The 20,861-nt window shown below is 42.5% G+C and overlaps 1 protein-coding gene across 8 annotated transcripts in view; it reads left to right on the top strand.

The window, feature by feature from the left end:
* Positions 1-20,861, top strand: part of LDB2 (LIM domain binding 2) — a 239,770-nt gene that overhangs the window by 94,046 nt on the left and 124,863 nt on the right. For 7 of the 8 annotated variants that reach the window (XM_053402737.1, XM_053402735.1, XM_053402736.1 and 4 more), the window contains exon 2: positions 2,800-2,902. In XM_053402737.1, coding sequence (XP_053258712.1) covers positions 2,800-2,902 — 103 coding nt within the window. Of the gene's footprint in view, positions 1-2,799; positions 2,903-7,955; positions 7,997-20,861 lie in introns of all 8 variants that reach the window. The other variant, XM_053402740.1, reaches the window with a different exon arrangement.

The following is a 20,861-nucleotide window of genomic DNA, read 5'->3' as shown; positions in this document are numbered from 1 at the left end:
TACCATTTAGAGGATTGGCCCGAAGGTCATATATTCTTGGCACGCAGCTTTGTCGGTCTCTTTTTCTGCATCGGATCGCCCGCCCACCCTCCCTAATTTAGGGCTGTTGCGTTTGACCTTGCTATGCCTGTCATGGGGTCGTCTGCTTTTGGAGCAGGGGCCTGGTAGGAATTTTGTCCATTTGGCAGATTGGTTGGTGCCATTTGGTTTTTGCCTACTGCGTAGCAAATCGTCACAACTTGTAAGGTTGCGGTTAGACATTGGTTAAAACTTGGTTGGTGTAGGGGTAAGGGTTGGCTGTGCCTGCCCCTCCAATGCTACTGCTGCAAGGGAATTCCATTAAAGGAATCCAGGGGTTTGCCATACATTTGTCCGTATCCCAGGCAAGGGGCTAGGGCCATGCAAGCCCCTGGGAGCATGTGGGGAGGGATGACGGTATGGTGCCCAGCCCCATTCTCTCCCCAATATTGTTTTCCCTTACTGGCTTTTGCTGGAATCCGGAAGTCAGTTCTGTCCCCAGGCAGGGGGACAGATAGTCATAACCAACGCCTAAGCAACCACTCACATTATGTCTTTTAATAAAGTTGTGGCCAAAATTATGCCAAAAACCTTAAACAAAAATTCTGTGTGAATTGTGATTTATTTAGGGGGTGGCTTGGGGACCTCGACACACAAAAGATAAGAAAAAACTATTTATGTATGCCACAACAGCGGCTAGGAGTCTACTAGCCCAAAGATGGAAAACTGATGAAATACTAACAAAGGACCAATGGCAAGAAAAACTGATGGAATATTCTGAAATGGCAAAGCTAACTGAAAGACTTAAAGATAGGGAAAATAGAAACTTTAAGAAAGACTGGGAACCTTTTACGTTGTATTTACAGAAACAATGTAAGGAAATGGACTCACTAGCAGGGTTTGACTAAAAACACTTACAACCAGAAAAACAATTGTAGAAAATATAAAGATGGGGTTAAAAGGATAAGAATATAACAATGGTTAATGTAAAGATTTTTATACTTAGGGACAGATAACAAGCAGGACAAGTTAATATGTTACAAACCAGAAAGGGAAGTCGCTGGGGGTGGGGGCGGCGGCTGGGAATTTATTTTGTGATTATACTATAAGATGTAATCTTGTTAAAGATGAAAAACCCAATAAAAATGATATTAAAAAATAAAATTGTTGTTATGTTTTCACTTTTATGTGTAAGACACCTTGAGTTCCATCACGGAAAAAGGGGTGTAAATAAATATAACAACAACAAAAACAACAACATTGTCTGAAGCAGATTTGGTGGGGTGGGCGCTTAGTCCTGTCAGGCAATGTTGGATATCACCAGTGCTTTTTTTCTGGGGGTGGGACGTGGGGGACTCATACCCCTAAACATTTTGTGAATCGAAGTTTGGCCTCATTGAGGGGCAGTATTTCAATATGAGTAGGAAAATGAAAGTACCCTTAAACATTTTTTTAAGGGGGGGGAGCGCTGGATATCACCCATATACTTTGTGGAGAGAGAGAGAGTTTCGATTGACAATGCACTGTCCAGGTTTAGAAAATTTATGCTTCGGAGCTGATCTTGGGTTGCCATATTGCGAAAAGTAAAAACCAGGACACCACGAAATTGTTGAGTTTTTTGTTTGGTTTTTTTTTTTAAAACAAAACTCTGCCTTTCCCCTCGGACGTCAATTGAAATCCTGGTAATGTCCAGGAAGATCAGGATGTATCACAGCCCTAAGCTGATCAGGAATTATTTCACTGTGGCTGTCTTCTAAGATGGAAGTGAAACTCACAAAGGGAAATAATTGTCTGGAAATAATTTTTTCTGAAGGGTGTGTGTGTGTCATTAATATTCTTTTCTCAAGGGGGCCAATTAGTAGGGAAGATCACTGAATTTGGGATTCTAATCTTGAGATTATCATTGTAATTTTCATTGTTTTTAAGGGGCGGTGGGGTGGTTAGGTCTTGGATGCAATAATTGCAGAAATATGTGATTGGTAGTGGTAGCAATAAATAATAGTAATTATTATTAATAGTTATTTACTAGTAGTGATCAATAATAACTGTGGGGGTTTATTTTGTTTATTTGTTGCTATGTTATATTTTTTGTGTTTTTATATTGTATAATCGCCCTGTGACCCTCGGATGAAGGGCACTATAGAAATTTAATAAATAAAAAGAAATAATAGTACGATGCTGATAACACCATTTAAAGTGTTATTACAGTGTTAGTGCAGTGCTTATTCCAGTGTGATTTTACATTATTCGGTGGCAGATTATTTATAAACGTAAAATAAATAAAAGTTAAAAGTTTTTTTCAAAAAAATAAAATAAATTACTTAGCAACCTTACCTTATGCACCACAGGAACAGATTGTGGGGAGAAAGTGATATGGTAGTATTGATGATGTGAGGTAATTTTTGTGGAAATGGCAGCCAAGACTGACCACTTGTCAGACAGTGTTTATAATCCTGGGCAAAACACTATGTGACCAGGCTTAGCCAAAAATTAAGCCAAACTTTGAAGTTGAGGGATGCCAAAAATTGGTTGAGTTTGTGTCTTAAATTGTGTTTTGATTTAATGCAGAATTGCTGTTTTACGGAAGGTGATTATTTCTATACGTTTGCAAATGAGATTCTTCTTTTCATTACCCAGCCATACTGAATTACTGACAATAGTTTTTCATAATTTTCCTTCGCTGAGAATATATTTTAAAAAGAAACTGCACTTGAAGGGGGAAAAAGAAGGCAGATTACAACTGATTTCTTTCTGTTAAAAGAATGATTTCTTCCCTCATAGGACAGTGACAACCTCTGGTGGGATGCCTTTGCAACGGAGTTTTTTGAAGATGATGCAACCTTAACTCTTTCATTTTGTTTGGAAGACGGACCAAAGCGATACAGTAAGAGGCAAATGCATTATAATATTCACTTTTGCTTCGTTGTATTTATGCAGTCTCAGAGGGCAGCTGAAGCATGCCACTGTCATGACACTCTTTCAGTGTGTATCGAGTTGCAAATAATAGCTTGCCGTGGAGAAGAGCATTAGACTTCAGCTTTAGAGCATTAGACTTCAACTTTAGACTTCAACGTTTTTTGCTCAGCTACGAAGCTAACTTGGGAAAGTCCCTTGCTCTTAAACGGTGTCACAGGTTTGAGAATAAAATGAAACAACCCCTTGGAGGATCGGTGGGATACAGACGGAACTTTTTGCTCAGAAAAATAGGCATTTTGAAATACATACTCATGCTCTGATCGCCATCTGGGGCCATGTGCTAAATCCTCTGGATTGCCTTGCTGACCACGGCCTATTGCCATGCTGATAAAGACCTGGTTGTTGTTGTTGTTTTATTTACATCTTTAGTTAGTTTTAAGATTTTGCTGTCTCAGTCCTTTGTTAGTTTTGTGCTGCTGAATTTTCTTAATGGATATTGTCAATTTGTTAATTTGAATATCTACTGGATTTAATTTTGAGTCTCTTTAGAGAAATGGGTATGATAGAGAATTTTAAAATAAGCCTTTCTTCTCTCTCTCTCTTTTTGGGGCACTGTGCTAGGGAGATGTTTGATTAAACGGTTACCTGGGAATGATTGAGCATAGAATACCATACCCTCCAACATTCCTCAGGTGGAAATAAGGACATTTCTCACTGTCCTGCAATTGACCCTCCTCAACCCCCCATTTTTGGCCCCCCAGCACAACATTTCCTATTGGAAGAAGGGGGGGTTCACCAACAGGATATGGCACCCCCCCTCCACCATCCTGAGAAAACATATAAGAAATATGTTATTGATGGTACAAGAAGGTAGAACCCCTGAGTGAGGGGTGGCGAACCTGTGACCCCCTTGTTTGACTACAACTCCCATCATCCTTGACCATTGACTGTGCTGGATGGAGATGATGGTGGGTTGAAGGGCATTTGAAGAGCACCCTGTTGGCTACCCCTGCTCTAAATTCTGGTCAACAGAGGCCCCCACCATCAACAGATGTTGCTGGAATAATTGACCTCAAAGCAGGGAATTATGGGATATAATAATAATGAATAAATGTAACTGATATAAGTAGTTATGGAAGGGAAGGATACAATTAGTAGCTCTTGTAAGGCATAATTGGTTAACATTTTTGTTGCATTTGAATCACCAAACAAACACAACCTCGCCTGGGGTGGGGGTGTCTGCTCCCCCAGGTATCACGGAATAAACCCACCACTTGGCCTTCCATCATACATGTCATCTCTTTCATCAGTACCACACCGACTTGCATTTATTCGTGCAAGGTTCAATGTCCTTCCATCGAACCTGCTGAGCCACAGATTTTCCAAGGGTTTGGTGTCTCCGCTATGCGTGTGTGACGGGGAAACTGTTGAATCTCTTTCACATATAATGTTCAACTGTCCCCTACATAGCATAGCCAGGACTAAATTCCTGGGTCCTGCTTTACTGCGCTTGGTTGGCAGACCTGTTGAGTCACACGCCGCACTGCTTTTGCAGGATACAGATCCTTCTGTAACTCTGCAGGTGGCGAGATTCCTGAATGCGGTTATCTCACACTCAAAAACCACCAAAAAACAACAACAACATCAAAACTAATCGGACTGTTATGATGAGAGTGCATGTCGGATTTCGTCTCCAGTTTTCCTTTTTTCTGTGATCTGTCCCTTGGAGCTCTCCTGGCCCCAAGTTGTCATTTGGCTCTGCTCAATGACCCACCCTTGCATCGTGGTGTTCACCTTCTGTTGTCGGATATATCGGTTTTTATGTCTCTGTGTTTTTATGTTTGTACATATTTTATGGGCTAATAGCCGTAAATAAATATTATTATAGAGACATAATTATGGGCATATTAATTACGATTTGTTTAACTATACATTTGTATATAACACACACAAACATAAGTAAAATATTATTTCTTTTTAAAAAAAACAAACAAGAACACGGAACCATCCATTGCCATTGTCGGTCCTCGTCTGAATTGAGCTTCCCCAGTTAAGGAGAAAACAAAAGCTGTACAAATCACAACAACAATTTGTTCTTAGATCACCAGCTCTCAAGGGGGTCTTGCAATTATTTCATCTTTCAGTCAGGGCTTCGGTTTACAGGCTTGCTCTGTTTTGAACTCTCCACATTTAGCAGACAGCACAGTCATTAGAAATTAGTTGTGGCGACAGGAATCTTTTTTACTCTTTGACAAATTCTTTCGTATGTAGCGGCCCTGTTTTGCAGAAGCACAGCCCTGTCCAATCTAACTGGACATTAATTGCTTTTTTACTGATATATCTTTGCCTCTTAGACTGATAATACAACTAGCAAATTTGATATCTGACAAGTTGACTCAACCTAATTGGGACAGATCAGCCACTACCAGTTTTGCTGGAGGCTGTAATTTGAAGGTCTGTACAGTTATCACTTGCTTTGAAACGCGAGAAATAGTAATTCTGTCAACAATAATCCTTTAAATGGTGTTCATAGTAGCTTTTCCTTTGGCTCCTCCGGAAAGAGGCAGCACTTGTCAAATAAACACCCAGAGATAACTGATAAAATGAATTAAATGTGTGTGGGTGATGCAGTGACAGCCAGTCACTACAAGAAATGTAAGAATCTTCCAAGATGTTGAACTCAAAACATGAAGGTGTTGCAGGTGGGAGAGAGAGAGAGAAAAGAAACGAGGATTGTTCCGACTGAATGTGTTGGAAAGTATTTGCTGCATGGCTTTGTAAGTTTTTAATCTGCCTTGTTTCATGATGATGTGAATCAGTTAAATACTTAAGTCATAGCAACAGAGTGACTCTGGCACTGCTGCCCAGACTTACTGCACAGAAGGGGCTGTTCTTCCACCCAGCTCAGGCAGCCTTTGCTAGCACTTGGGGGCCAGGCACCCCTCGACCCCTAAATGCACCTGCCCTAGATGCAGGCAGGCACAAGCGACCACTTGTAGTAGCTATCACAAATCTCTGATATGGGAAAAGGAGGGAGAACTTCACTGCATCCAGCGGTGGAGCAAGCTGATCGGGCGCCTGGGGCGGCGCATGTGCCCTGCGCCCAGGGGTGGGGTCAGCTGCCTGCCGGGCCAGCCGGGCCAGGACGCTCTGTGGGGCCTCCGAGGAGTCGCCTGCCTCCTCCCACTCAGCCGCCCTACAGCTGAGGGGGAGGCAGCGGGCAGACCGTTTGGGGCAGTGTGGAGCTGCTCTGGTTCGCCAGAAGCGGCTTAGTCATGCTGGCCACATGACCCGGAAGCTGTACGCCGGCTCCTTCGGCCAATAAAGCGGGATGAGCGCTGCAACCCCAGAGTCGGCCACGGCTGGACCTAGTAGTCAGGGGTCCCTTTACCCTTTACCTTTTACATCAAATCCCTTGGAGTTAATTTTTACTGCAAGCCACTGGAAAAGTGACTATTTCAATGCCTCAATTTATCAAAAAAAATTATTAGAAACAAAAGCCCCTCAGCAATGGATACCCATATTAGCTTTCGGCAAAGCACTCCCTTCACAACTCCAGATTCTCCATGGTTAAATGGAAATAATAGCGATCCATTTTGGTGGATTGCTGGGATAAATGAGAAATTATCCCATGGCTTAGGCAATGTTTTCCTAAACAATAGATCTTAAATGTTAAATCATTGCCTAAATGCAATTTTACTTCATTTGTTGCACTCTGCTGGTTCAAAGAAATAATTATGTATGCAAAAAAGGACCGACGATAAGGTACGGAGAAGAAATCTGCAGTTATCCCAATAATAAAACATCATTTTTCATGGAAGAAAAGCATGTTAAGAGTTTCCTAATCATTGTACAAGAGTAAATGCTAGACTCTGATCCACTGTTGACCAGGTCCTTTGTTTCTCAGAGACAAAATATTTCCAGAACAGATAAAAGAAGCAAGCTTGATTGACAGTCCTTAGCAGAGCCTCATCAGCTGCTGTGCTGACAGTGTATTGGTGTTCATTTTGCTGATGTGGTGAGGGCTGACAGGTGATTGACAGCCCAAGACTGTGGAGACGGGAAAAGATGAAGCATGCTCAGTAAGAATAATCTGCAGTGTTTGTGCAGCACTGCAGAGAAGGAGAACTGGGAAGGTAGCAATTTCAGAGCCAGTTGGCAGAACAGAACACATGCCCACAAGTGCTGAGAATGAGAGTTTGCAAAGAATTTCCCCCCACCTCCCCCTGCAGTTGTGTTTTGTGATTTATATTTTATTGTAGGAACTATAGGTTATGTAACACTCTCAGCAAAACACAAACAAGATTAATAAATTGCTAACAATGATCTCCATAACAATTGCTCAGACATTTCTGATGCTGCTTCAACACATTGCAAACGTTGCATCATTTTTTGTGAATGTTTTGACTGCGCTATTAATCCGTTTTCTGATTTCTGCCACATAAGCTTGAAATTGAAACTAGCCAGCAATTGGAATCAAAATTTGGATGTGATTTCCTTGTAAAGATGAGAATCCAGTTAAACAGATACGTGTCACACATGAGCGCTAAGAATGTAATGTTTCTTAAAGCACAGAGATGCTAGTCTCGATGTTTTTCATGTCACGTTTTCATTGGTACTTAGAAAACTTGTAAAGTGACACCCCCTCAAAAAAATCTACCCCCCCATCCACAGGTAGTTAATTGGAAGGTACATTTTATCAGTTTTCAGGGTGGAATTGAAATTCTTAGGATGATTTCAGAGAGACGTGCTTCCCATGGCAGCACATGGCAGCAGTTTCCTCCCTCTTTCTTCACTTTAAGCTGCTTTTAGAAGAAAAGAAAGAAAATCAAGTATTTTTGCCGCTGCCTGTTCTGCCTTTGGCAGCAGCCGGGTGTTTCTCGTCTGCTATTTCTGCCCTCAGATTGCCCCTGGGATGACACTATGTGATGTAGGGTTATTCTAGGGGCAGTCTGGCAAAGGGCCACTGGGCAGCCGCCGCCATAAATAGCGGTAAAAATACTTTTCTTTTCTTTTCACAGTTTAAAGTGGGGGAAAAGAGACAGAGGAAACAACTGCTATGGTAAGTGCACCTCCCCAAGCCATTCAGGGAATTCCCGCACCCTAAGAATTCAACCAAGATTTTGAATAGTTATACTTTGCATAGTATACCCAATCATTTAGCTACAAGTCGATCAGGGCATTCAAGTGAAATATATTTCCCAGTCTTATCCCTTGTATTATTATTATTATTATTATTATTATTATTATTATTATTATTATTATGTGTGGCAAGACACAGGAGCAGTTTAATGTACAGTGGTGCCTCGCAAGACGAAAATAATCCGTTCCACGAGTCTCTTCGTCTAGCGGTTTTTTCGTCTTGCAACCCTATTAGCGGCTTAGCGGATTAGCACTATTAGCGGTTTAGCGGCTTAGCGGCTATTAAAGGCTTAGCGGCTTAGCGGCTAAAAGGCTATTAGCGGCTTAGCGGCTTAGAAAAAGGGGGGGGAGCGTTTTCGTCTTGTGAAGCAAGCCCATAGGGAAAATCATCTTGCAAAGCAACTCAAAAACGGAAAACCCTTTCGTCTAGCGGGTTTTTCGTCTTGCGGGGCACCACTGTATTCGGGTCTCAAAGCATATTCTCAATAGTACAGCATGCTTGCCCTTTTCTGCTGCCATGAATGTGCAGATGGTGGTCGTGTCCAAGGGAAGGGTATTTTGAAGTTTCCCTACACAAGCCCCATATAAACACCTGGGAGAAGCAACTGTGCCCTTGCATGGCTCCCATTCATTTCAAAATTGTGTCTTTCATTAGTTTTTGTTTTCATAGGAATGTGTGAAACCTCCCGTTTTATTTCCTTGACTAATGGCTGCGTCACCACAAAGATCTATATTGGCTCCCAGTACGTTTCTGAGCACAATTCAAAGTGTTGGTACTGACCTTTAAAGCCCTAAATGGCCTCGGCCCAGTATACCTGAAGGAGCGTCTCCACCCCCATTGTTCTGCCTGGACACTGAGGTCCAGCTCTGAGGGCCTTCTGGCAATTCCCTCACTGTGAGAATCCAAGTTACAGGGAACCAGGCAGAGGGCCTTCTCGATAGTGGCACCCGCACTGCGGAACACCCTCCCACCAGATGTCAAAAAGAAAAACAACTACCAGTTTTTTGGAAGACATTTGAAGGCAGCCCTGTTTAGGGAAGCTTTTAATGTTTAACAGCCCATTGTATTTTAATATTTTGTTGGAAGCCGCCCAGAGTGGCTGGGGAAACCCAGCCAGATGGGCGGGGTATAAATAATAAATTATTATTATTATAAAGTGACCATGCATTGTTCATGAGGAAGAAGCAGATGTTACACTTCCATTAGGGTCGGATTTCCCCCAGTTCCTCAAATGATCATTAGTGCCCATTTTTCCCATTTCATGGAAATTTTGTTGTTGTTTAGTCGTTTAGTCGTGTCCAACTCTTCGTGACCCCATGGACCAGAGCACGCCAGGCACCTCTGTCCTCCACTACCTCCCGCAGTTTGGTCAAACTCATGCTGGTAACCTCGAAAACACTATCCAACCATCTCATCCTCTGTCGCCCCCTTCTCCTTGTGCCCTCCATCTTTCCCAGCATCAGTGTCTTCTCCAGGGAGTCTTCTCTTCTCATGAGGTGGCCAAAGTACTGGAGCCTCAGCTTCACGATCTGTCCTTCCAGTGACCACTCAGGGCTGATTTCCTTAAGAATGGATGCGTTTGATCTTCTTGCAGTCCACTTATTTTATTCCCCCCCCCCAAAAAAACCCTGTACATATGCCCCTCCAAACAAACATAAAATAAAAAAGCTGTGGGGGAAAACAATTTAATTGTGAGTGGTTTCTTATTTAAGGCACTGATGCTTACAGGTTAGCTATTACACCAAAGAATCAACTAGTAACTGGGGTACTGCATAAAATTATCACCCATGTTTGTTCCCATAGCAGTGCTTAAACTCAAATCTTTTCCGCAACTGCAACCAGGCACCTTGCTGCTGTTAGAAACTGCCCACTCTTTGGACTTCTTCTACATCCAAACCCAATTTTTCTTAATGTATACATGCATCTTAATCCTGGGGAAAGCAGATGGTTGCCTTCAGCGCAAAGACTGGGACTCCCCTGGCAAGGCATATTCTGGGATTTCCAAAGATCGCATACCAGCAGCCCTCATTCTTGCTTTTTGTACCTGCTTCCATTGTTGGACAAAACCATTGCAAGTCTCTGCCACTCATTTTCTGTCCCTGTTACATGACAAAACTGTTATCTGACATTCCTTGCATAATTTTCTAGACAGAAATTGCATTTGCCAGAAGTAATAAATTGCTACTGTTTCCAGGGATAGGCTGGTGCCTATTCCATTTCATTTCAGCAAAGTCCCAATAATTAAACATCACTCAATAATTACTGCATGGCAGAATAATTCCTCCTTTTCTACTTTTCGAGGCTATTTTCTTTGTGTTCCTACTTATCCTCACCCCCCATTTTTTTTGCCATGTTTTGAGATAATTGCTGTGCAGTCTGTGTTATGCGTTGCATGCATAAAGCTGGAGTCTTTGAAAGCCGTAAAAAAGAAAAGCTGAGTTTTCTTGACCCCTGGCTGTTTTAGCAGTTGCCTCTTGTAGTAATCATATCACAAATCCAACTATAATGTTTATTTGTTTGAAACATACTGCTAGATCCTTCCAACCAACAGAATCGAAGTGTGCCAGGGCATTAGGAAAGAATTAAGGGTGATTGCCTAGCTGTTCCGATTCCCACATTGGCTCCTGGTATCGTGTTTTCTAGCTGGCAGCGTACCCCATCATTTGCCCTTGAATGGGTACACAGTGCCTGCCCAACACCTTCCCCCTAAGGCATTCTCAAGGTTATACATGAATTAGTTAGCCTTAAGTTGCTGTATGCTGTGAGTGCACATGTTCAAAGGGATTGGTTGAATGATGGGCAAGACCATGAACTTAATGGAAGAAATAGCTAGGCTGCCACTTTTCCAATCAAATTATGCTAATAGGATTCAGCAAGGACTGATGCCTTGCAATGGGGAAGGCTGGAGTTGGGAACAAGCTGCCTGCTTTGTATACCCAAGGCAATAGTCCCCTTGATTCCTTCTGGCTACGGAAGGAATCTTGCTACTGAAGGAGCTAAAACTGGGCTATTCTTGGCTTGAAGAAGCTGGGCTCATAGTCACCAGTTGTGTGCAGGGAGTAAGAGCAAAACGGTAAATTAAAAGTCTCCACTTCCCTCAGCGGGTGGCGCTGTGGTCTAAACCACAGAGCCTAGAGCTTGCAGATCGGAAGGTTGGCAGTTCGAATCCCCGCGACGGGGTGAGCTCCCGTTGCTCGGTCCCAGCTCCTGCCAACCTAGCAGTTCGAAAGCACGTGAAAGTGCAAGTAGATAAATAGGTACCACACCGGCGGGAAGGTAAATGGCATTTCCATGCGCTTCTCTGGTTCGCTAGAAGTGGCTTAGTCATGCTGGTCACATGACCCGAAAGCTGTACGCCGGCTCCCTCGGCCAATAAAGCGAGATGAGCGCCGCAACCCCAGAGTCATCCGCGACTGGACCTTACGGTCGGGGTCCCTTTACCTTTACCTTTACCTTACTTCCCTCTTACAGGAGCAGTTTATGGCCTACATTGGTCATATACATGTGTGTATGTGTGTGTACTGTGTGTGTGTGTGTGCACATACACAAATGTTATACACATACACAAACACAAATATCCTAAAATATACATACATACATACATACTTCTTATTATTATTATTTATTGAATTTATTTGTTGCCCTTCATCTATAGATCTCAGGGCAGTTCACAACATAAAAATACAAGATAAAAACACAAAATAAACAACAATAACAAAACAAAGCAATATCTCCACCTTCCCACCCTCATACAGACATATGGATTGTATATTTATTTTAGTAAAGGAAATAATGTGTGTTCCAGTTTTTTGGAAGCAATATATATTGAAACTATTCAATAGAGGAGGGTGTTTCTCTCTCCAACACATCTTTTCCCTCACTCGGTTCACTATAATACCACAACTACACACATCCTTATCTCTGAAATACCACAGTATGTCATTGCAGCGACCAAGTGTCAAGATTCTAGTTCTTGGATCGATTTCAGAGTTTAAATTTCAAGGAGAAAGCTAGGGTTGAATCAAGCCTAATGAGAAAACAAAACAAAAACAAAAAACACCTGACACAGTTTTCTCCACATCGAAAAGATGCTTGTCATTGCATTGAGCAGATATCCTTTTTTGAGCTTTATAGTTCTTTGGGGGAAAACAACTGTTTCAGTTTCCAATAAAGGGGGAATTCAGTTGGCACGGGGCAGGGAACATTTTTCAGCCCGAAGAACATGTTGCCTTGTGAGTAACTTCTGCCGTCTGAATGAATGGGCAGGGCACAGACAAATTTGGACAGAGCAATGGGTGTAGCTGTTGACTTTTCTACAAAAGGCTATATTGCAGCCGCATGATTCAACGCTGCCCACACCTCTGTCCAAGCAAATGAGAGGCATTCAAGAACACTTTCCAACCTGGCAAATATATTCACGGAGGGTACAGCACGAGGGGCCTAAGCCCACTATCAACATGTCAACTGTGTTCCTCCGATTTTGGCAGAGAATAGAGGCCAAAATTTCCAGGCACAATCCATGCTGGGCAAATTTGGTGTGGCCACAAAGCAGCAACTGGGGCAAATTTCCTCCCACATCTTGGCTCCTGTGGTGCCTCACAGGAGGGAGAGAAGGGAAGAAGTCTTTATTATGCCCCCCTTCAAGAGTTGGGGGTCATTTTGCCCCGCAAGCTTCCCACCCACCCACTCTTGGGTTAGAGCTGTCAGTGAGTGACCTGGGTCACTGGTTGACAGGGCAGGAAAGAATTTCCCCCCTCTCAACCTGACTGGCCCTCGGTTGGGGCTGTTTTATAATAATTCTTATTAAGTTTTCAATTTCACATTTCAAAATAAACGTTTTACAAACATATCCAATGACTTCCCTTCTTCTCTTTCCAAGGTTCGTTTTATGTATCATACATTCCTGCATATTTTACTATAACCATTCAAATCAGTTTTCCACTTTTACATCCATCAAAAATTATTTACCCTGTTGAGTTTATCTTAACGCTGCCAGCGTTTTCAGCTGGGGCTTTTTCGCCTCAGTGAAACCTTCTGGCTGCCTTCTGTTAGGAGGAACAACGCAGTGTATGTATATGGGCAGAAATGGCACTGGGCATGTAGTGAAAGGGGGTGGAACAGATTTGGGTATGGTCCAACCCCAGCAGATCCCATTCCACCAGTAAGGGACAAGTGGATGGTGGTCCTAGTGCCATGCCAAACCTTACCCTTCCTGCTACAGTCAATAAAGATTTGGCCTGAGTTTATCCCAACACCCTGGCGTTCTGTAGGGCCATTTGCTGCTCCGCTGGGTCATAGAATGAGCCTGCCAGAGCAACAGGAACTTACCTGTGAGAGAAAAATGTAGATGATTTCAAGCTCTTCATTTTCCTCTGAATACAGTCGTACCTTGGAAGTTGAATGGAATCCGTTCGACTTCCAAAACGTTCGGAAGCCAAAGTGCGTCTTCTGATTGGCTGCAGGAAGCCCCTGCAGCCAATCGGATGCCACGGAAGCCCTGTTTCAGATGTTCGGCTTCCAAAAAGAGTTCGCAAACTGGAACAATCACTTCTGGGTTTGCGGCGTTTGAGAGCCAAAACATCCGAGAACTAAGCTGTTCAAAAACCAAGGTACTATTGTACAGACATAAAATATGTACACAAACATCTTCCGGGAGTGAGGTTGTGTGTGTGTGTGTGTGTGTGTTCATTTATTGCTGATGTACTTAACCTGTTTTGTTTTATATATTTACACTGAAAATTAATGAAAATAGATTAGAGTAATGAACAAAAGCAGTAAGGCCAGGCTCCTAGCATTTATACAGTGGTACCTCGGGTTACATACGCTTCAGGTTACATACGCTTCAGGTTACAGACTCCGCTAACCCAGAAACAGTACCTCGGGTTAAGAACTTTGCTTCAGGATGAGAACAGAAATCATGCTCCGGTGGCGCGGCGGCAGCAGGAGGTCCCATTAGCTAAAGTGGTGCTTCAGGTTAAGAACAGTTTCAGGTTAAGAACGGACCTCCGGAATGAATTAAGAACTTAACCTGCGGTACCACTGTCCTGGCTACACGTTGCTCACCCTTCTTCATATGTAAGCCTGAAGAGTGCTTCAGGACAGAGATTCACTAAAAATTTGCAAGTTCAACATCTGGGCATCTGATGGCCACTAGGATTTCACCCATAGCTTCAGGGTTTGAACCTCCTTCTAAAGGTTAGAAGAAGTATAATCTCGGGGTAAGGGGGGCAGGTGTTTTTGCATCCATTTAGCACCTCCTGTTTACCAGGCTCCTCCTTCAGGCATCGGGAACAGACAGGTTCTTCCCTGACATTTCAAACGTCTTCCTCTGCCCCAGCAGCCATCACTCAGATCTTCTGCATCCCTCCAAGTTCCATCAGTCACTTGAGAACAATAGTGTTACAAAGCTACTGTACTGACTTCATGTCCTGTCATGTGGTTGATATCTGCGGGAAAGAAGATGCACTTGCTTAACACCCAGGCTCCTCACTGCGAGAAGCAAAGTTACAGGGAACCAGGCAGAGGGCCTTCTCAGTGGTGGCACCCGCCTTGTGGAACGCCCTTCCATCAGATGTCAAAGAAATAAACAACTATCTGACATTTAGAAGACATCTGAAGGCAACCCTGTTTAATGTATTTTTAATCTTTTGTTGGAGGACGCCCAGAGTGGCTGGGGAAACCCAGCCAGATGGGTGGGGCGGTGGTATTATTATTATTATTATTTATTATTATTATTATTATTATTATTATTATTATTATTATTATTATCAGGATCTGAGCTTCAGGACACCTTGAAATTCTCTCCTGACTGGCAAAAATAAAGATCTGCACTACCAATGATAAATTATTATTGATGTTGCTGTTGTTACAATTAATTTGTTAATTGCATTCTAAACCACCATCTCAAGGTGATTTACACATAAGGTTATTAAAAACAGTTTAAAAACACCAAAACAACAAATAAATTTAAAACAATCCTGAAACTGTAATAAGTGGACACTTGTGGTAAAGACTCATATATCCAGTTGGGAAAGCCTGGAAAGACAAAAATGTCTTCAGCTGTTTCCAGAAGCTGCAGATAGTGGGTGCCTGTTGTAGCTCATAAATGTTTTTAAGAAAAACGAAACACTAAAGAACTGTTTATTTAATCTCACACATTTAAAGCAAATTATATTTGCACTTGCAACCAGATGCCCCGGGGCTTTATTGCAATGCATCACACGTTTTGGTTTCATTTATTTACATCTAAAGCAGTTGACGAACAGATCAATATTTTGGCTAGGCGTGACTTTTTCACATTTCAAATACCTCTTTTTAGATGTATTTCTCTTTCAAATACAAAATAAATACATCAGTTTTACAAGTGGTGGCTTCTTACGTTCCTTCAAAGTGTCCATACAATTTTTTTTTTTACCTCATCAAAAGGTAAAACTCCCTAAAGAACGACAGCTATTTGTTGGGCTCGTTTATGATTTTTACTGCCCACCCAAGGTGTGTAGCTGCTATACAAATAACAACAAAAATAGGTCCCCAAGACCAGATAAAATGCAAACAGATATTACAAGAATAACAGGAGGATTAGAGGGAAGTTATTCATTGGACAGGAAGCAAACAGTGAAACAGTGCTAGTTATTTAATAGGCTGTGGACTTTTTAGAAAGCTGCTTATTAGAAGTCTTTTTATAGCCATTGCAGCAGAGCAAAGTTGTAAAGAGGGAGCTTTCTGAAGAATATCAAAGTGGCGCTGTGGATGTTTAAAGGGGAAGCCTCCTATTACAAGTTGCAGTTGGGGACGCGGTTCATTGGCTTTCTTAATTGCTCTTATCATCCATGTGGATTCTGCAAAGACACAGAAGCCCTGGACAGACATTGGAAATGGGAACGCAAGGGAAATGAGGTTATGCCTGCTAGTGTACCCCATGCGTAGGACACTTTGTGTGTACAACCTCTTGTACAATGTCTCTGCACACAGAATTTGAATGTGTCAGTTTTGCCGGGTACAGATCTTTGCTAACATGGCCTATGTGTTCTGAGCTGTATATTCAGGAGTCCTCAGATGCATGGAACCTTGGTTAGAAGTGCAAATCCATTCCACTCCCCACCCTTCTGCATTTATTTGCACCATGTTTAAACATCTTCACAGTCATGGTGATTCTGATCAGATGAAAACATTCTGAAGTTTCAGATTCCTGACCTTGCAGGCTTCTAGCTCCTCAGGGTAGATGACTAGTTAGGCTGATCTTCTATTTCTAAAGACAAACCTGCCTATCAATGACCTTTTCAGGGCTTTTGTGGCTGTGACAAGATGAACGAGGCGCCCAACTGAAACACAGAGCACCTCGAACTCCAGAAAAACAATTTACAAAAAAAGCAAAGTAATATTGAGAGGATGTGCCATAATTTTGAGAAAGGTGTTGATGCACAGACTTGAGTCTCTTAATGGCTCCTCAGATCACCCTGCAAAGCTCACACAAATCCTTTCCAGTTTCACTCCTGGAATGTGTGACATGTATACAAACCATACGTTTGGGGAGAGGGGCCATATCTCTATGAAAGACTACAAATGATCTGTCTATTCATCCATCCATCTATCTATATGGAAATTTTGCTCTTCATTTGTTTTTACCCACCCCAATCCATACTTACCGGCTCCATTTCCTTGGAAGTGGGTAGGATAGAAAGAAATAGGTGCTTAAATGAAGACCATTTAAAAGAATCACTCAGTTGTCTCATTTTGGTCCTAGATGGCACCATCTGTGAAGGAAACCAAGACCAGGAGGGAAGGAAAATTTGCTAGTGAAACAAAACCAGGATTAGCCAAATTCTCAAAAGTGTTATGCTGATGGAATCACACTAGACCTTCAATCAGCTGGGCAAGATGAGAATTGATGTGTAAGCAAGTAGACAATGGTGACAAAAAACAAGTACAGTCATACCTCAGGTTGAAGTAGCTTCGGTTGAGCTTTTTCGGGTTGTGCTTCATGGTGACCCGGAAGTAACGGAGCACGTTACTTCCGGGTTTCGCCACTCGCGCATGCGCAGATGCTTAAAATGGCGTCACGTGCATGCACGTAAGCAGCGAATCACGAACCGCGCAGACGCAGGTTGCGTTCACTTCAGGATGCGAATGGGGCTCCGGAACGGATCCCGTTCGCATCCAGAGGTACCACTGTACTCTTGCACTATAAATCTGTTGCCAAACATGGTGGCAGGGCAGAATGTCAACAGAGTTTAATGCATTTCCTTTCCTTTATTACAGCAGAAGGAGAGATGGATTGATTGCATTAAATACATCCTAGTACATGATGTAACTGGTAGTAAAACAAAGCTATGCAAAAATAATCATATGACTAGGGATGGAAGTTCATGCCATTATTTATTTCTAGTTATAATCACAGTATCCTGAGTTGAAGATTTCACTGACCTTGGTGGTAACAGTTCTAAACAGAAACGCTTGTGGCTATATCCATTGACTTCTTCAAAGGACTGCCTGCCTTTACGTGTGTTCTGGATCTCAGCTGGCTGTCTCACATATATTTCACCCTCACCACCTTCCCTATAAAATAAAGGTTATTGTAATTATGTAGCATTTATCATCTTGTATTAAAGTGATGTCCTCCCCTTCACACCATGGCACGCTCCCCAGATTGCATTTTATAAAGAAGTGCATTGTGTAGGCATGAAATTGTAAATGAGAATTACTGAGTTTTGGAGAGCATAGCAATTCAAATTATGTCATTTTTTTCCTTTCATGCAGTTTTGAACAATACATTCTAAGGTTATACAAGAAAAAGAGTTAGAAGCCTGGGGTGGGGAAAGGTGTCTCTTGAAAGGCTGTTTTCCGTGCACTAATAACAGGACATAATATAACATGTATAGCAAGAAACATTACCTTTTATCACATATTCAGCAAAAGTACATATCTTTCTTTCTTTTGTATTTCCACCTATTTGAGAAATCATTTCTGAGCATTGGTTGTTTTGCATTGTTGCATTTTGGAAATGACACCGTTTGATATGTAAAGCTAGAAAAACAGAACTGTGAATAGGAAAGAAAAGAAAAGAAAAGAAAAGAAAAGAAAAGAAGGAAGGAAGGAAGGAAGGAAGGAAGGAAGGAAGGAAGGAAAGAAAGAAAGAAAGAAAGAAAGAAAGAAAGAAAGAAAGAAAGAACCAGCTTCTCCATGAACTAATAATAGCACAAGATGAGTCAATAATGCTAGCGGGGAAATATCTTATATGTTCTATAGTGTGAAAGAGCAGTATCAACTATAGGGTTGTGTATAAAGGAGAGAGGTTATTGCAGACTAGGAAAAACCCAGGATAGTTTTGTGAGAAGTGCTTCTGAAATGTTCTTTTTGCAAAGTACCAAATGAATGAATTAGAATTGTATACAATACTAGCAAAAAGAAACAATCTGCTTCCACAAATTGCTCTCGATCCATGATACCTTGGTGGTACCATCAAGTGCTTCTATTAGTTTTTTGTGCTGGAATTTTTGAAAGAAGCTTAAATGTCTGTGGTTACTGGTCTTCTTCACACCAGTGTGGGAGGCTGAAGGCTTTTCTGTTGACCTGAAAACAAAATATTAAAAGAGAGCCTGTTTGGTATGATGCATAGAGCTGGATTTGAGGCTGGAGTGGGGGTTGAGGAGCAGTGAAGCTTATTGGGTGCCCCTGGTCCAATTGCTGCCTTTCAGCCTGTGAGGATAAAGTGGGGGAAATGTCCTGAGGTCCTCAGAAGAAGGCTGGCAATAAATAAATATTCTTAGATTTACAAATAGTTGCTTTTGCTTTGACAGATACTATTAAGGAAGGCTTTTATGGAGTGAGGCATTCGGAATAATATCTCTCATACATTTCACTCTTGCCTCCTGTAGGTGAGTCAATTGTCCTGGCACCAATTTTTTCAGAAGGGATTACACAGTGTGTTGCCTCACATTCAGTGAAAGCGTGAGGTGGAGTGCCCATCTGAAATCAGTGTGTCCATTGGCCATGTCCATTGGTCAGTGGCGGTGCATTTATTATTTTATTTTATTTTATTTTACTGTTTACCTTCCCACTGGAGTGGTACCTATTTATCTACTTGCACTTCGACGTGCTTTCGAACTGCTAGGTTGGCAGGAGCAGGGACCGAGCAACGGGAGCTCACCCCGTCGCGGGGATTCAAACTGCTGACCTTCTGATCGGCAAGCCCTAGGCTCTGTGGTTTAACCCACAGCGCCACCCACGTCCCTAGGATGGGTTAGAACCACATAAGATTACCAGTAAAAGCACTCATACCATCCAGTCCACAGAAGGACACAGCTAGTGAAATATCAAAATAGAACAACACTGATAAAAAATATTTTAAAATGCATGATGGTTCTTTCCATGCTGCATGAAGCTGACTGAATTTATAACCTTCAAAAGGCTGAGTAAATAAATATGTTGTAAGTTGGCTCCGAAAAGAAAACAGAGTTGGCACCAGCTGTAAAGGGCAAAGGACCCCTGGACGGTTAAGTCCAGTCAAAGGCGACTATGGGGTGTGGTGCTCATCTCGCTTTCAGGCCGAGGGAGCCGGCGTTTGGCCACAGACAGTTTTCCAGGTCATGTGCCCAGCAGGAATAAACCGCTTCTGGCGCAACAGAACACCATGATGGAAACCAGAGTGCACGGAAATGCTGTTTACTGCCGGAGTGGTACCTATTTATCTACTTGCACTGGCGTGCTTTCGAACTGCTAGGCTGGAAGGAGCTGGGACAGAGTAACAGGAGCTCACCCCGTTGCGCGGATTTGAACCGCCGACTTTTGGATGTGGTGCACACAGGATGAAAAGGGAAAAGCTATTGTTCCTCACTTGGAGCCTTTTTTTGGAAGTTTAATAATATAATAACACAAATAGAAATCATTAAGAGTGCAGCTGTTAATTATGTGATAATTTTGAAAAATGGAATGTAACAGAAATAAATAAGAATAAAGACCCATAAAGAACGGTGTGTGGGAAGCCTCTTAACAAAATTGCATTAATTTGGAATTAATTTGTGTAATTGGGTTTATACTGGAAAATAATAAAAAAATAATTGGCAGATTTTATTTAGAAAAATGCATAAACTACTTTGTAAAAAACTCTAGGTGGCATACATGAAACTATATAAAATAATTATATCAATAACAGACATAAAAGAATATACTAAGTTATATGTGGTAAAGGTAAAGGGACCCCTGACCATTAGGTCCAGTCGCGGACGACTCTGGGGTTGCAGTGCTCATCTCGCTTTACTGGCCGAGGGAGCCGGCGTACAGCTTCCGGGTCAGTGGCCAGCATGACTAAGCCACTTCTGACGAACCAGAGCAGCTCACGGAAACGCCGTTTGCCTTCCCACCAGAGCGATACCTATTTATCTACTTGCGCTGGCGTGCTTTCGAACTGCTAGGTTGGCAGGAGCAGGGACAGAGCAACAGGAGCTCACCCCATTGCGCGGATTCGAACCGCCGACCTTCTGATCGGCAAGCCCAAAAGGCTCAGTGGTTTAGACCACAGTGCCACCTGCGTTCCTACTGGCATCAGCTGTACCTCAAAGGGGAGGCATAAATCAGAACAGGTGGATTTGTGCATACAGATACATAGGGCTGGCCCAACCCTGAGACATAGTGAGGCGACTGCATCAGGTGACACAGTGCCCAGGCGCAGCAGATCCTAATGTTGATACCCCATGTTCCTGACGTAGATCTTCACCTACCCCTTCTTCCCTGGCAGGGAGGGGCGCGCCATTTTGGGGTTCACCTCAGGTGCAAAATGTCTTGGCCC

This window comes from Podarcis raffonei, chromosome 9 (genome assembly GCF_027172205.1).
Source record: "Podarcis raffonei isolate rPodRaf1 chromosome 9, rPodRaf1.pri, whole genome shotgun sequence".
Taxonomy (NCBI): Eukaryota; Metazoa; Chordata; class Lepidosauria; order Squamata; family Lacertidae; genus Podarcis; species Podarcis raffonei.
This window is presented reverse-complemented; position numbering and strand designations above follow the sequence as displayed.